We start from the raw sequence: 15,895 nt of genomic DNA on the forward strand, positions 1-15,895 counted from the left end.
ACCACCCATATCTTCTCGCTGGTTCGCCTTTTTGAAGACCAGAACGTGACAGCAGCGGGTGTAAGCAGCAGCAGGGAGTGGCCAGTGGTGGGGCTTCCAGTCCTCTGCTGCTCCTGATTGGCTGAAAGGCCCATGTGTAGAATGATTTCGTGGAGAGGCTCGGAGCTCGGGGAATCGAAAGCTGGCCGTCGGCGCCCGTGTGGCCGACGTGGCGGGTCGCGGGCGCTCTGGAGCGGAGTTCTGTGTCGCGACGCACAGTGTTCTCGAGTTTCCAAACGCCTTTTCGTTTGCGCGCATCCATTACCGCTTAAGAACTTTCCTGTCGTTATCTGCGAATGTTGAAATAGTAATTAGTGTGGGCGTTTACGGCGAATTGTAGCTCAGGGAAAACTCGGTGATGTTAGCGAAGTGGTAGTGGTCCTCCGACTCAGACTGACTTGGCTGGGGTAATTGGATAGCGATAATCTCAGTTTGTTATCCAAATCTGGGAGTAATGTTTTTTGAGTGACCGTCTTCCTGTTGAGTTTGAACTGTGTATTTCGTACAGCCAGTCGAAAGTAATTTCCTGGACTTGGCTGTGAATGTCCCCAGTACTGCGGTCGGAACTCGGGATCTTGCCTGGGGGTAAGTAGGTAGCACGAGGGCCGTTAACTACTGGCTTTCGAGCGATGAGGTTCGATACTTTCCAGCGGGTCGAGGCTCGGCTGGCGACCACTGTGTCGGACCGACTTTACGCGTGTCCCGGTGGTGCAGGACGCTTGTGTGGGTGGGCCACGTGTCGGCTCTGGCCGCCACCACCTAAAGAGGAGGCCGCGGCGCGCTCTCGTGACGTCACGCAAAGCGGGCCAGGGTTGGCTTGGCGCTGCGCTGACGGCATCGAGGCGCACGGCCTGCAAATCTTCGTCAAACGGTTTTACAGAATGTGTTGAGCTGCCTCCCTCGTGGCGCTGCGGCCTCTGGTTCCACTGCGTCCAACACGGAAATCGCGGTTAACACTGCGGGTGCCTGGTAAATGCAAAATTCACGAAAATCACTCCACGTAGTACTATTTATCACAGGATTTTCAGTTGGGCTGGATACTAAATTCACACAGACACTCCTTTACTTTGCTCACTCAGGTTTTATTTGAACAAATGGGAGATCGTCTATTGATTACGAATCACAACAATTTCGGCGTACTGTGTGCTCCTAGTGAAGCTACTATGGCACATGTTTTCCAGGACTCACAGTACTGGCACAAGTTTATCCTTCCACAGTACTGTTTCTGTAAATACGCCTTTAAGTAATGTTCTTCCTTGCTCAAGAGTGGCACATGGAACATTAACTTTTAACATCTGCCATAGTACCCTTACAAACCTCTAGCTTAACAAATCACCATCTTGTCTCACAAAGGCAATAATGCTAATCTCATATAACTCTGCCATTCGACACTTTGCGTTCACTTCAAGCCACATTTCACACAACAAGTCATGTGTTACTTTATTACCATACCTGTTTGAGCCACTCTATGTCATCGAACTACTAATAAGCTGAACAAACCCATTTACACTTTTATCCACACACCACTTCAGTCATTGGCGCCTCTCTTTTGATTTTATATCTGAATGTCTCTTGTCATGGTACTTGAATTACAAATCATGTAAAAGTACATCTTTCACACACATATGGAAAATTTCCTTGTTTCAGACATAATGTTATATACTAATATCATACATTATACATTAATAAAACCGACAAACTGCAAAGACAGATCCTCGAAGGAAAACGGAGAAAAAACGTCCTACGAACATGTGTCCAGAAATGCACCATCGCCACGGTAGATGACACTGACCAACGGGAATTCCTCCGACAACGTGTTGCGTTTTCCTTGTATATAACAGGCCGTGTGACTGACGCAGCCTATTGTATACACGAAGCATTTCCCAACAGTTTTAGTAAGTAGTCTCAGCGCAATAGAATACGTAGACAGAGGCTACCACTCACAAATAAGCACACAGTTATAAATGAAGGAGACGTTAGGAAGGAGAAGTACTGGCTGTACGATATCAGATTTAATGACATTTAATATTGTCATACCAGGTAGAGTCCATTGTTATAGCTGGGTTTAATGCAGTGTAGTGTGGAGACAGTTATTTGCGAAAAATACTGAAGGAGGCTACAGCGAGGATTCTGAAAAGGGAGACTGTTCATTGTTTCTCCTGGCCAGATTCCTCTCGGCTGCCGAACACAGCTCTAGACCTGCAGGGATGTTGGTTGGGTTCCACCAAAGAAGTATCCTGTTCTTCAGTAGGGGGAGCGTCGTTCCATTGCAAACAAAACACACGAAGAGCACTGGCCCTTGCACCATCGTAACTAGATGCATATAGTACACTAACTGCGCTATTCCCTGAGCTTGGTGGAACCCAATTCTAATAATAATTCCTGTTCCACTCAATATAATGGCTTTAACTGACATAAAAAGACATTGCTTCTTTGTGGCAAATTTCTTGTTATCAACAATTTCGAGTTGCCGCATGGAGCACCGATTACGTAGGTACATGTATCCAACCAGTCCTAGACAAATAAAATTGAATCCCACAGACACTGAAATCCCTGCAAGGACTACTATACGACTGTGGATCAGGTAATGTTTACTCGTCTTTTCTAAAGCAACAGCTGCCACACATACTATACTCCACGGTATAAACACACACAGCACCTCACGACAGAATAACTGTCTTACTTCAGCAGGTAGCAGCTGGTCAGGAAGCCTGAGATGGCGAACACAAGCATACATGTGGTAGCAGAATGAGTTCAGCCAGATACAGCTGAGAAGTGTGAGGGCGCTGTCTATCAGCACTGCTGTAGGTAAGTCAGGGACGCCTGCCATACGATACACGACCTCAGAACACAGGATCTGGGTTATGCACGTGATCTGAAAGGACAAGAATATCTTTCCAGGCAAGTTACGTAACTGGGGAAGGTACAAGTATACTCCGGCAGTCGAAAAACGGAAAATTATATTTACCAGTACAAATGAGATTTCTAAAGGCTTCAAGCTGTCGATTTTGAAATCCTTGTATTTCAAGGTGGCGTTGGTTAAACTGTTTTTGTAGTTCAGTGTTTCTTCTGTTAGCTTTTGATCCAGTATGCGGCTAGAGTTAGCATATCTAACTGGGACCTGTTGAAATCGGTAATGAAAGAGCGTACAATTATCAGAAGCCTTAAAGGAGGAAAAATCGCGACACTTCAGCAACAGAATAGCTCTGGAAACAGAACAGATGGCATCTGTAGTGCTCGACTGCAGACATGATTGATCACCAGGACTATCGAAATAGCAGCGAGCATCGTGCACGGACTGCATCATACTAAACGGGACGTCCTGACAAATGCCGTACGAGTTGACAGCCATCCAGGCGAGCAGACAGAGGTTGACATTTACCCTCTGCGTGTAGGCCAGGTAGCTGGTGACGGGTATGTGGGGCGACCTCTGCACCACGTCGTCCCACAGCTGCTCGCGGCACTGCTCGCGCTGCTTCACGGCTTCCAGTGGCAGGTCTTCCAGCGGACACGTGGGGTGGTCCAGAGCGTTCACCAACAGCTGCACGCAGTCAGTGCCCACGGAGAGCGTAGCGTGGCTTCTGTCCTCCAGCTGCCACTCCTCGTCTGCAAGTAAACGACAGCAAGTAGGTGGTGGCCGTACACTGCAGGCAGCTGAATCCAAAGTCTCCTCTGGATGACGAGCCTGGGCGTTGTTTACCCACATTATCCAGGTTCAGTTACCCAGAACTATGTAAGGCGGCATGTCAACACAAAGTAAGAGTATTAACATAGACAGATATCATGTTACTATGCACGTCTATTTCATCATGTCCAAGAAGTCCCTGCATCGCTCTTGACATAGTAAAAATAAGGAAGTAAATAGGTTTTATTGATAGTCCTGCACTGAAGATGTTAAAGAAACAATGTTATCAGAATTATATTTTTGTTTCAGCACTGCAGTCTTTGAGTTCCGAATCCATGGACCAACAGTTATCTTGTAAAGGAGAGATTAGTGGAGGATTCGTGGGGGCATGAACATCCGCAGATAGGAAAAACTATGTAAGGCATGATGAGACCATTTGCCTCAGTCCCCCTCGTAAAGTAGCCATGCCTGATTGAGATAAATGTCCTGTATTTTTAGGCTGTCTCAAAGACAGACCACATATTGGAAGAAATAAAAAGTGACAGGAAATGTGTGTCACCCACTCTTAATCAGATGAGCAGTCTCCAATGAAAATCATTTGCAAAAGAGCAGTTCGACTTCAAGCATCTTGTTCAACAATGCACGAACATATTGAAAAAATATGAATACGAAAGGATTTAGGCCCATGTTTGTTACTGAATTATCTGACAGTAGTGTGGACCAACGATTTGTAACCTACCGTACTTTGTTGTGGCGACTTCTGCCATGTCTCGCTCAAGAGTGTTGTTTACGTATAAATGTGCCATATACCACTGTTTGCTCAGGAAAAATATTGTTTTCTTGTCTAAGGAAAGTACCCATTATCAGCAAGAGTTGGAAAGGAACCTACCTCACATTATGTGGGCCATTGTGTGATCAGAATACCTGTTAGGACCACATTCTTTTGAAGCTTACATGAATGGGAACTTCCATTTCTCTGTACAACAGAAGTTTTCAGTATCTCAGCTCCATGACAAGGCAATCACGGATCTTGTGTGGTTGTAGAAGGAAGGAGCTTGAGTCTCGTTTTGTTGTTCAGATGTGTGGGTTTCTTAATGAACAACTTATTCTCCGATTGTATTTGGTTCTGCAGCATTTAAAGCCACATTAAAATGGTTACCACGAAATCCCAACATTACCACCTCAACAACCTTTTGAAATCGTCATGACAAACTTTTGATCTTACCATGCAAATAACTGAATATGAAGAATAATAAAGTCTCATGTGGCACAACGTTGAAAGATTAATGGAAAATTGACACAAGTGTTGAGGAAGTCTTTCTAAGCAGATTTACTAAAACGATCCGCAATAAAGCAAGGGGGACAGCGAGACACATAGATATCTGAGGAAAGTGTGATCGTCCATACACTGATCCGTTGGATACGTATTTTTTTTATATCTAACTGCGTCCATATAGAATATACTCTTTTGACATAACTCCATAGGCGTCCTGTACAAAGAAATAGGATGCAGGCTGAATTCTCGTCTGTGTGAAATTTCACTTTACTCCGTGAAGTTAATGACCCCATCACGCAGCGTAAAAAAAAGTGATGGAGCGTATTTGTCACCAGTTTGTTTCGTTAGCACGAGATAGTCGAGAAATAGCACAACAAAATACAGTAACTTACGATTTTGGAAGTACCTTTACCACAATGAACGATTTACTGTTAATACTCTGTTTGCATACATTCAAAAACACGCAAAAAATGTAATTACTTCGTCTCATTCGTACCTTGTGTAGTGATAATGATGCAGCAATAAATGCAATTGGGACATATATGCCTCAGCTGCTGAGTGGATGAATGTGGGATTACAACTCCAGAGATTTGGGATTCAGGCATTGCTCCCGAGATTCCTTCTGTCATTTATCTCTTCTTTCACCTCTGATTTATGGAAATCGAAAATTTTGGAACTGTAGAATTGTTCGGAGACCCAATAATTAATTTTGTCCCACAATTATTAACTGGGTAAGTTAGTTCAAAAGTAGGAAGACGGCGAGTGACCACAACCTGCAGCAGGACAGCACTGTGGTGACCAAACCAGGCTTCAGCTTGATGACGGCTTTACCTACTGCATTCTGAGAAGTCCTGATGGTCGTTTGCCTCGAGCACTATTCCTGTTCAGAGTACAAATCAAACGAGAATGATACTGATATGCTACACATCATCCAATGTATACAGGGTGAGTCACCTAACGTTACCGCTGGATATATTTCGTAAACAACATCAAATACTGGCGAGCCGATTCCACAGACCGAACGTGAGGAGAGGGGCTAGTGTAATTGTTTAATACAAATCATACAAAAATGCACGGAAGTATGTTTTTTAACACAAACCTACGTTTTTTTTTAAATGGGACCACGTTAGTTTTGTTAGCACATCCGAACATATAAACAAATACGTAATCAGTGCCGTTTGTTGCATTGTAAAATGTTGATTACATCCGGAGATATTGTAACCTAAAGTTGATGCTTGAAACCTCCGACGTTCAGTTCCGTCTTGTAACAAACACGGTCCACGGTCGGCGAGCAGCATCTGCAGGGACATGTTTACGATGACGACCGTGTTTACGAGTGTGGCTGTAGTGCACTGTTGTGGTTTGGTGTAGCTGTCGCAGTGTCCGCATGTAGCGCTTGCTGCTATTGTTATTCTGCATTCGTCTCCGCACGCAGACCAACTGTAGTACACCGTGTTACCAGACGTCTGTGATAGTGTAGTGTTGTAGGAACTGTGACCATGGTGTATTGGAACTCTGAAAAGGCGGAGATGATACTCATCTATGGCGAGTGTCGACGAAATGCAGCTGAAGCCTGCAGAGTGTATGCAGAATGGTACCCGGACAGAGAGCATCCAACTTGCCGCACATTGCAAAACATCTACCGCCAACTGTATGCAACAGGTATGGTCGTAGCACGCAAACGGATCTGTAACAGGCCCGTCACAGGAGAAGCGGGTGCAGTTGGTGTGTTAGCTGCTGTTGCCATGAACCCACACATGAGTACACGGGACATTGCGAGAGCCGGTGGACTGAGTCAGTGTCATGCGCATACTGCATCGTCACCGCTTTCACCCGTTTCATGTTTCGCTACATGAGCAATTACATGGTGATGACTTTAATCATCGAGTGCAATTCTGTCAATGGGCATTAACAGAGAATGCGTTGCAGTTCTACCTGTTTACCGATGAAGCGGGTTTCACAAACCACGGAGCAGTGAATCTACGGAACATGCATTACTGGTCCGTGGACAATCCTCGCTGGCTCAGACAGGTAGAGCGACAGCGACCGTAGACTGTAAATGTATGGTGCGGAATCATTGGCGACCACCTCATTGGTCCTCACTTCATTGCAGGGGCCCAAACAGCTGCAAAATACATCGCGTTCCTACAGAATGATCTGCCAACGTTGCTCGAAAATGTCCCACTGGAAACGCGTCGACGTATGTGGTATCAGCATGATGGTACACCTGCACATTCCGCAATTAACACTAGGCTGACCCTTGACAGGATGTTCGACGGGCGTTTCATAGGACGTGGAGGACGCATAAATTGGCCAGCCCGTTCTCCTGATCTTACACCTCTGGACTTCTTTCTGTGGGGTACGTTAAAGGAGAATGTGTACCGTGATGTGCCTGCAACCCCAGAGGATATGAAACAACGTATTGTGGCAGCCAGCGGCGACATTACACCAGATGTACTGCGGCGTGAACGACATTCATTACGCCAGAGATTGCAATTGTGTACAGCAAATGATGGCCACCACATTGAACATCTATTGGCCTGACATGTCGGGACACACTCTATTCCACTCCGTAATTGAAAACGGAAACCACGTGTGTACGTGTACCTCACCCCTCATTGTAATGTACATGTGCGTCAGTGAAAAAGACCAATAAAAAGGTGTTAGCATGTGGACGTAATGTGCTGTTCCAGTCTCTTCTGTACCTAAGGTCCATCACCGTTCCCTTTGGATCCCTACATAATTCGGTGCTCTCCGATACACACGATCGAACAGCGGAGGAGTGGTACTCAAGCGTCAACTTTAGGTTACAATATCTCCGGATGTAATTAACATTTTACAATGCAACAAACGGCACTGATTACGTATTTGTTTATATGTTCAGATGTGCTAACAAAACTAACGGGGTTCCATTTAAAAAAAACGTCGGTTTGTGTTAAAAAACATACTTCCGTTCATTTTTTTATGGTTTGTATTAACCAATTACACTAGCCCCTCTCCTCACGTTCGGTCTGTGGAATCGATTCGTCAGTATTTGATGTGGTTTACGAAATATATCCAGCGGTAATGTTAGGTGACTCACCCTGTAAGGTTCATTGGCGTGTTGAGCGCAAATGTATACCCAGTAAGACGAATAAGTTCTGAAAGATTCTTATACACAGGCACATTCTGTGAAAGGCCGAATGCACGACTTTGTCGTAAACACTCCATTTTCTTTGTCATTTGTTCCACTCCCACCACATTATCGTGTGGTGCGCAAGCTTCGGACACTTTGCTGCTCTTCAGCCTATCGAAGTTAGGCCAGTATAGCTTTTATGAGAGAAAGAATAAAATGACAGGTTTCAAAAAAAATAAAAGCCATAGCGTCTCTACATAAACACATGTACATTGAAGTTGATGATGGTGCTATGGTGAAGATAAGGCTCGAGCTTCTGGAAAGTCACTGGCAGTTACTTCCCAATAACTACTATGAGGGTAATACAGTATGATGCAGGTGCCGGCCAGAAAGGGTGTATGTATTCAAGGTATTGGAGTGGGCTGGGAAGTATGATTGACAAGTTGATGTGGGTAGAGGGAGGTGTGAGGGAGGGATTACAGTGGTCAGGAGGCTGGAAGCGGGATCATCTACATATTGAAGAGGCGTAGACGCTAGGATTATAGCTGGTTGGAGGAGTAAGTGTCTACATACTATTCTGGAACAGGAAGAACCAGCCAGCTGAAGTTCGGCTCGAATAGAATACAGAAGGGTGGCAAGTGGAGGGTGGATATGACATGTTGGTATAGGCGCACCAGAAGCCTAGGTATCCAGAGGATAGGCGAGAAATATTGCTTTTGTTCCCCACGTTTATGGAATGTTTACAATTTGTGACAAAGTCTGAGGAACTTCAGAAGAGAGGGCAATGTAATCAGCTGGCAGAGGTTGCGTCTGAGACGGCAAATATGATACAGAGTGCAAGGTGTTCTAAGACTGTAAGGAATGGTAAATTTTTGAGAGTGCTGAGATCCAAGCTATATTGGCGAAAGTGACACTGGGGCCACTAAGGCTTTAGGAAAGACGAAGGAAGAAACAAGATCAGGGGTTAACGTCCTGTTGGTGAAACAGCTATTAGAGCATAACCCAGAATTGGGAAGAACGGGGAAGCAGGACAGCTGTGTCCATCCATTCACCATCGTGTCATTCACCATAAGCTGTGTAGGGACATCGAAGAGAAACTAAATATGGTCGAAAATCAAGTTTGGAGCCAACAGCTTACCACAGCATCGCCTCGTTCAGTGGGTTTTACCCAAGTACAGAGGATGGCTGAATGATGGAATCCCCACATTGTCGAGTTTCCTGTCCTCTTAATTTGAGTTTGTTGTAAGCTGAGGATGCGTGATTATTCCAAGATATGAGAAGGTGAGAGTACTCTGCCCACGTCAGCAGAGAGGAATGGAGCAGCAGGTCCACCGCCTTACTGCAAGCGCTTATCTTCCTCCACGTAATTGGGCACTGTCCTTGCATTGTGAGAGAACTGTGACTCGGAGTTATCTGTTGAGTGTACGTGACTGTAATGGATGCGTTAAGAGCTTAACATCCACATCTGACACACATGTTGTTGTGTCATGCTTTTAATAAATTTACAAGCAGATAAATGAAACAGTCAATGATCAGAACGCCTTATTGTTTGGAAAGCAATACACTTATCTTTAGCTCGTCGTGGCTGTGGCTGTGTGAGTACGTGTGGTATTAATTGGGTTCAGATACACAGGAGCTGCTGAAAACACTGAACGGCATTACAGTGCAAGTCTGCAGATGATGAGCACTGAACGTTTACTACAACTGTGAAAAATATGTGTCTGTTGTTGGCCATCGACTCTCTGTACGTGCATGCTTGGCCTAGGCTTGACTGAGTGACGTTACGCCGACACTGCACTCTGAAGGCAGAGCTTCGTCGCTTCTCTGCAGTCGTCATGGAACTGTTGATACCCTCGTAGACAGAACAGAACTCAGGCTGGACTCTGGCAGAACTCGTACCAGGCACTGGCAGAGCTGGAAATACTTGTCGTGTGTGGCGCCTCGAAGCTACAGGAGGAGTGGCTTACTACTTCTTTCTCATAGGCGGTGGCGACGCTGCTTAGGTGTACAGCATCTCTGCGGTGGTCGATTGACGATTTGCTGTAGGCGATTATCGTCGACACCACATGTGTCTCCTTCAACAGTGTCACAGGCGTCATCAGTGTATCACGATACACTGAGGAGAGGTAATGTAATGTAGAACACTGACACGAGGTCTGGTGATGAGAAACTTTATGCTTCAATTCCCCCTCCCATTACTGGGGAAATACCAGCAATGCAAATTTCTTCCATCACCTGGATTCGAACCAGCTTACCTTTGAAGAGAGTACCACCACACAGTCATGTTTATGTGTACCATGGTGGAAGTTAGGGAGAGAGAAATGATTGGTGGTATTTATTATAATAATTCCTTGGGTTTGTAACAAAAGTGTTTTTGATGTAGCAGAGGCTACACCAAGAGGTGAAGTTATCGAGGCAGATGGAGATATGCTGTTGAGTAAGATTTACAGTGACAAAAGAAGCATGGTGTGCCAGACAAGGAGCTATACAGTAAACATAATTCATTGGGACACCTGGCACTTGCCAGTTTCCTCCCAGAGATCCGAATGTGCGACTAGTGCGGAATATTTCGCTAATTGAGGAGTCATCATACCACTTTTCAATTATAGGTCACAAGTCCTGTGGACAGACACCAGTGGTTCCCATTACCTTCTGCATTCTCATGCCTTTGACCACTGCTGACTCTTCAGGGTTTTAGGAGCAGGGGAAAAAAGTGCCTTGAAGCTCTATCCGCCCATCCATCATTACTGACGATTTTTGTTCTAAATTTAAGCAGTAGCGAGTTCGAACCTGGGTTCCATGACGTTTTGATTAGTATACAAAGACACTACCCTTAAAGCATAGGTGAGCCGTGGGATATAAACATAACCTGACTTGAGCTAGTAGGAAATAAGAGTTTCTTTTTTTAAGAAGGTCGAAAGTAATGGAGTCATGAGCAGCCTCTCATAAGAATTTCCTGAAATTGTAAGACGTCGTGGTCTCCTTCATTGCTTACATATTCCGCCCTCACAATCATATTCTGCACATCAAGACGCTTCATTCGAGCCCAAACTCGATAAGATAAAGTCAGTATTGTATGAATTCATGTAAACGATATGCAAATAACTAATAAATCGCAAGTGCGCACCGTGATTGAAATACCCGAGGCTGGCGTACACACATACATTCCAGACTCGACGGTCACAGGAGCTTTTAGGAGAGAGGCAACTGCACCCCAGAAGGCCGGTCCCAAGCTATCTACGTTGGCCAGTGAGCGCCTGTAGAGCAGACAGCGTTAGCCCGAGTGAAAGGACGACCCCGTGTTCGGCTTAAAAGCAAATTCCGCTACATTGTGTGTGGGCGGTTAGCCTACGCATTCTTTACACATAGCACGCAGTTTCAGAGATTTTCACAGGGAGACAGCAAACGCCAAACACCGATACTACAGATTTCCGGATTGGTTGCCTTAAACGAAACGTCATTCTCCCGTTTTAGAAGAGCAATGCTGATTGGCAGACGATATTTCTGACGCCTTGAGCTGAAGGAGTAATGGAAGAGTTCGAAAGATATACCCCTTCACGTCTGGCGTGCAGAAGGGCCGTTCCGAGAACACGTAACAATAGCGTGCGCGCTCGTACATTTACTCAAGGAGCTAGGAACAAGTCTCTCCTCAGTACTTCACTGGGAGAGCACCTCTGTCGAGAGCGAATCGGAGTGCGACTCTATATTGAGTCCTTGCGATTAAGCATTGTTCGCTGTGTTGGCCGCCACACTTATTGTGCGGTGTGAACAGACTGAGTAATAGTTAAACGCCTGCGAGCGAATTTTTGAGTGGCATCGCGGTGGACTGGTTATCTGACTGGTGTACCACGCCAATAGACTAGGGGCGAATAGGAGTCCTTGACTTCATCAAGGCGTAGGGAGAATTTGATTGGCAAAGGTCAAGTTATAGAATGAGAGTTATCTTATTTGTCGGCAGCGAGCGGCGCAGACAGCAGTCATCACAGCTACAGCTCTTGCGTCCCCCACATTTCCTCAACAACAGTACCCTTCACTGCATGTCACACGTGACAGCCTCGACTGTACCTAGCAACATTCTAACCGATAAATATTCAAGTTGAGTAGGTGCAGCTCTCAGCCATTCTGCCAAGTCAATAACAATCTTAAACTTTGTATAGAAATTTCATTACCGAATCCTATCCTTAAGAGGTAACTTCACATTCTGAAAAGAACATGCAAATAATGTGTTCAATTCATAACTAAAAGTGCTATTGTGATTTCTCAGAATTTAAAAAGAAAATAATAATTTTCGTTACTTTCATGTTTTTCTTACACTAACTAGCACTACTCCAGTACCAAGTATCCCACTAGTTACGTAAGACATTTTGTGAATTTTTGTGTCATTTCCTTACAGCGGACGACTCCAGAAGGTATTTATTGCTGAAAGTTTTTAAGGCATTTCTCTTTGGAACGTCAAGACTGTCTGTCTGACTTCTTTAGTAGTGTGGGGGTGGAAATTGCATCTTGCAGGGGCCAAAGGGTAAAGGGTACATCTCAGATTAATCTGTTGTGCAGAATGACAGAATAGCACCAACCCACACGCTCACAAAATGTGTGCCTTTATAGTCTTGTGTTGTAAATGCTATATTTAATTCGTTTTGTGGCGTTATAGACAGGTATTTTAAACTGGGACCAAGAGATATGGTGGTCGTATTTGTGTGACATTGTACGTACCGATTTGTCGAGCAGTAATTAGATACAGTGAGCATATCTTTAAGATATGAACACTGAGTCTGGCTTGTTGAGGTTGTTTGGTAACGTGTGGTTGTTATGGATGAGAGGACAATGAATCCTTTTTCGATAGATTGTTCAGTTTATGGAAAATGTGGCAGTGTTTCTGTTCATGTGTATCGCCAATCCCAGGGTTTCTGATCTGCAGAATGAGGTGCTGGTATCAGGATATCTCACAAGCACCCATTGGCAGTACCATCTGATTGTATGTTGTATCAATTATCTGTGCTTTGTAGAGTGTAGAGTCACTGGGACTGTGTTACGAGACTGTAACAATTTTCATTAAAGCATAGGTGTAGCATTGAGATAACATGTGAGTGATGAAGATCTCGTTGGAGCTGAGGGAACAGGCATGTGGGTTGAATGCTATGCTGCTGCTTTGTCTTGTGTTTTATGTGGCAAAACAAGGTTAGGTGTAGGTTTTAAGCTGATGTTTTGGTGTGGATGAAGTTGGATTGCTTTTTGGAATAGGTGACTTGGATGTTAAAATGGAAGGTGACTGTGGCTGTTATCGTCATCTGTTGGACGATATGTGGACGTTGAAAGAGAGTGAATGTTGTGGGAAACAGTGGTTCTAAACTGGATGTCTTTCATGTTAGGGACGCGACACAAGAAACTGTTGGGAAGATGACGGTGAGCTCGACTGATGGTGTAGAAAACTGTGCATCTGAACTCAATATCTTTGATGGTGAGGATGCAATGCATGTAGTTGTTGGGATGCGGAATGTAAGTTTAGTGTCGTGAATAATGCGTTTACTTTATACTTACGAGATCATTCGAGTTGAGGCTGTGTAGATCATGCAGTTGTGCAAGGATTGTACATTTGGGCACAGTTAACATGGGTGGTTTTACGAACTTCCAGTATGCTGCAGTAGTTTGGGTCAACTTCTGCTAATCAGTGAACGAAAAAGCGTTCCAAGGTTTTGTTCATTGTAGGCCAGTTGGTTCTGCGATACTGTGTCAGATAGTCGTCACACAGGAAGTATTTTTGACATCTGTAGCCTTGGATTTGCGATTTAGTTGATTTTACACAATGGCAGCGACAACAGATCAGGGCTTAGTTCTTGATACGTTGGTCTGTTGTGGGCAAGCATCTAGTTCTGCTGGACAGTGATGCGTAAAGAAGCCGGCAGAGAAGTGCCACGGTTTTAATAGTGGCGATGGCAACTCTTTCAGACAGGGGCGTTGTAGCAGCCTGCTTGATGGTGCACACCATTTCGAACATCGCTACGTGCTCAGAAGAGATTCGCATCAGTTTCTTCTTTCCCTCCCCTTCCCCCCCCCCCCCCGTCCCCCGTCACCCCTCATCTCGACCGAACTGCCACGACCTCTCCGATCTCTCTGGATTATCACAACTTTCCCCTGAAGATAAAATGGCTCTGAGCACGATGGGGATTAACATCTGAGGTCATCAGTCCCCTAGAAGTTAGAACTACTTAAACCTAACTAAGGACATCACACACATCCATGCCCCAGGCAGGATTCGAACCTGCGACCGTAGCGGTCACGCGGTTCCAGACTGAAGCGCCTAGAACCGTACGGCCACACCGGCCGGCCCCTGAAGATATCTTCAATGTCGGGCTTAAAGTTAGCTTCCAGACAAACAGCTAGTGGTCCACAACTCTGTAAGGTCTTGTCGCTGCTCATTCTTTAATATCTTGTCGCCATTCGTGAGGAATTGAAACATCAACTACAGCTCACACGTTTGTTCTCGGTGTCCATAACAGTTTCAGTCATGATTATAGACATGCTGCAGAGTGCAGCTCAGTCTAGCAACAGATGGGGTAAGAGTCTGCTTGTTTGGTAACTTGCTAACAATGCATATTTCCTTTTATGTGCCAGTGTCTGCAGTAAATTATCGGCGACAGCCGAAATTTTTGAAAGGCCTTTCTTCTCAGTATTAGAGTTCCTGGTTCTAATATACGGATATTCTTATGATAACTTACTTCTTTATCTGTTGCAACCCTTTTGACCACCTTAGTTTCTTAATTAGTCGGCTTACTACCATTGAAAACCCTGCAAGTTCGATTGCCTGAAGCGGTCAAGAGTGACAACGGCAGGCATAAATAATTTTTCCGCTGAGAGAGCACAAGCCCACTGTCCTCCCTTCCTCTCATTTAAATGGAGTTACTCCCTGCCGAACAAGAAGCTATCAGACAGGTACAAAGAGAGAAATGAACGATTACAACTCGTTTCATGTCTGGTGCACGATGGATAGGTGATCGAGTAAGAGATAAAGTCCAGCAACGAGAATAAAATAATAAATTAAAAAAATATAGTGATTCGAACAAATAGAGTTGTTTAGCAGACAGGTGCGATAGCTGAAAATACAGTGTTTCCTCAGTCCTACTACAGTTCATAGTATTAACACTTCTAAGGATAATATTAACAGTGTACCTCATACAATTAACTGTTCAGTTACAAATCAAAATATTGTTCGTCAAAGAAAATTAGTAAATACGGACAGTATCGTGCTAGGATCACACATGAAAAATTTAGATCACTACACCTGTTACAGTATTGACAGAAAATTAGCTTGTCTGTAGCCGTTATGTTGCAGAAACCATTCGCCATTTTTAAAAAGCCTTAGACTAGGTCTGAAAAAAACTATATGTACAGAATTTTAGAGTGTTTATAGAAGATAAAAAGGAACACTTTTTTATATGAGGCACGTGTCGCACATGTATGAGGGTCTTATCTGCACTGGCGTTCAGAGCCGTTGTTCAAAGTGCTGTGGGATGGGCACTGTTTTAGAGGTGCTGCGTGCCTCCTACGGGAGGGAGACGAGGTGTTCAGTGTACCAGGCACTGGCAGACACCCCAGGTGAGGTGGTCGCCTGTTGGGCTGAGGCTGCAAACATTGTTCGAGAGAGACCCACTTGTTTCGAGTGTGTTAGCGCCCAGCTGCCACTTGAGTAACGTCTCTAAAACATCACACCTGTGACATTTGTGTCACATAAAATTTGTTCTTTTTAATCTTCTCTAAACACTCCAAAATTTTGTCTACATTTTTTTAGTCCCTGCATAACAAAGAAGTCAATAATACATCGAAATGAAGTAGTTAGCTTGTC

General features: G+C 44.6%; 1 protein-coding gene across 1 annotated transcript in view; it reads right to left on the bottom strand.

Annotated features, from left to right (window-relative positions):
- Nucleotides 1–1,049: 1,049 nt before the first annotated feature.
- Nucleotides 1,050–15,895, bottom strand: part of LOC126213023 (uncharacterized) — a 47,749-nt gene continuing 32,903 nt past the window's right edge. Inside the window, exon 5 of the mRNA XM_049940587.1 lies at nucleotides 1,050–3,645. Coding sequence (XP_049796544.1) covers nucleotides 2,156–3,645 — 1,490 coding nt within the window. The 3' untranslated portion in view covers nucleotides 1,050–2,155. The remainder of the gene's footprint in view (nucleotides 3,646–15,895) is intronic.

The sequence above is a fragment of the Schistocerca nitens genome, chromosome 11 (genome assembly GCF_023898315.1).
Source record: "Schistocerca nitens isolate TAMUIC-IGC-003100 chromosome 11, iqSchNite1.1, whole genome shotgun sequence".
NCBI lineage: Eukaryota > Metazoa > Arthropoda > Insecta > Orthoptera > Acrididae > Schistocerca > Schistocerca nitens.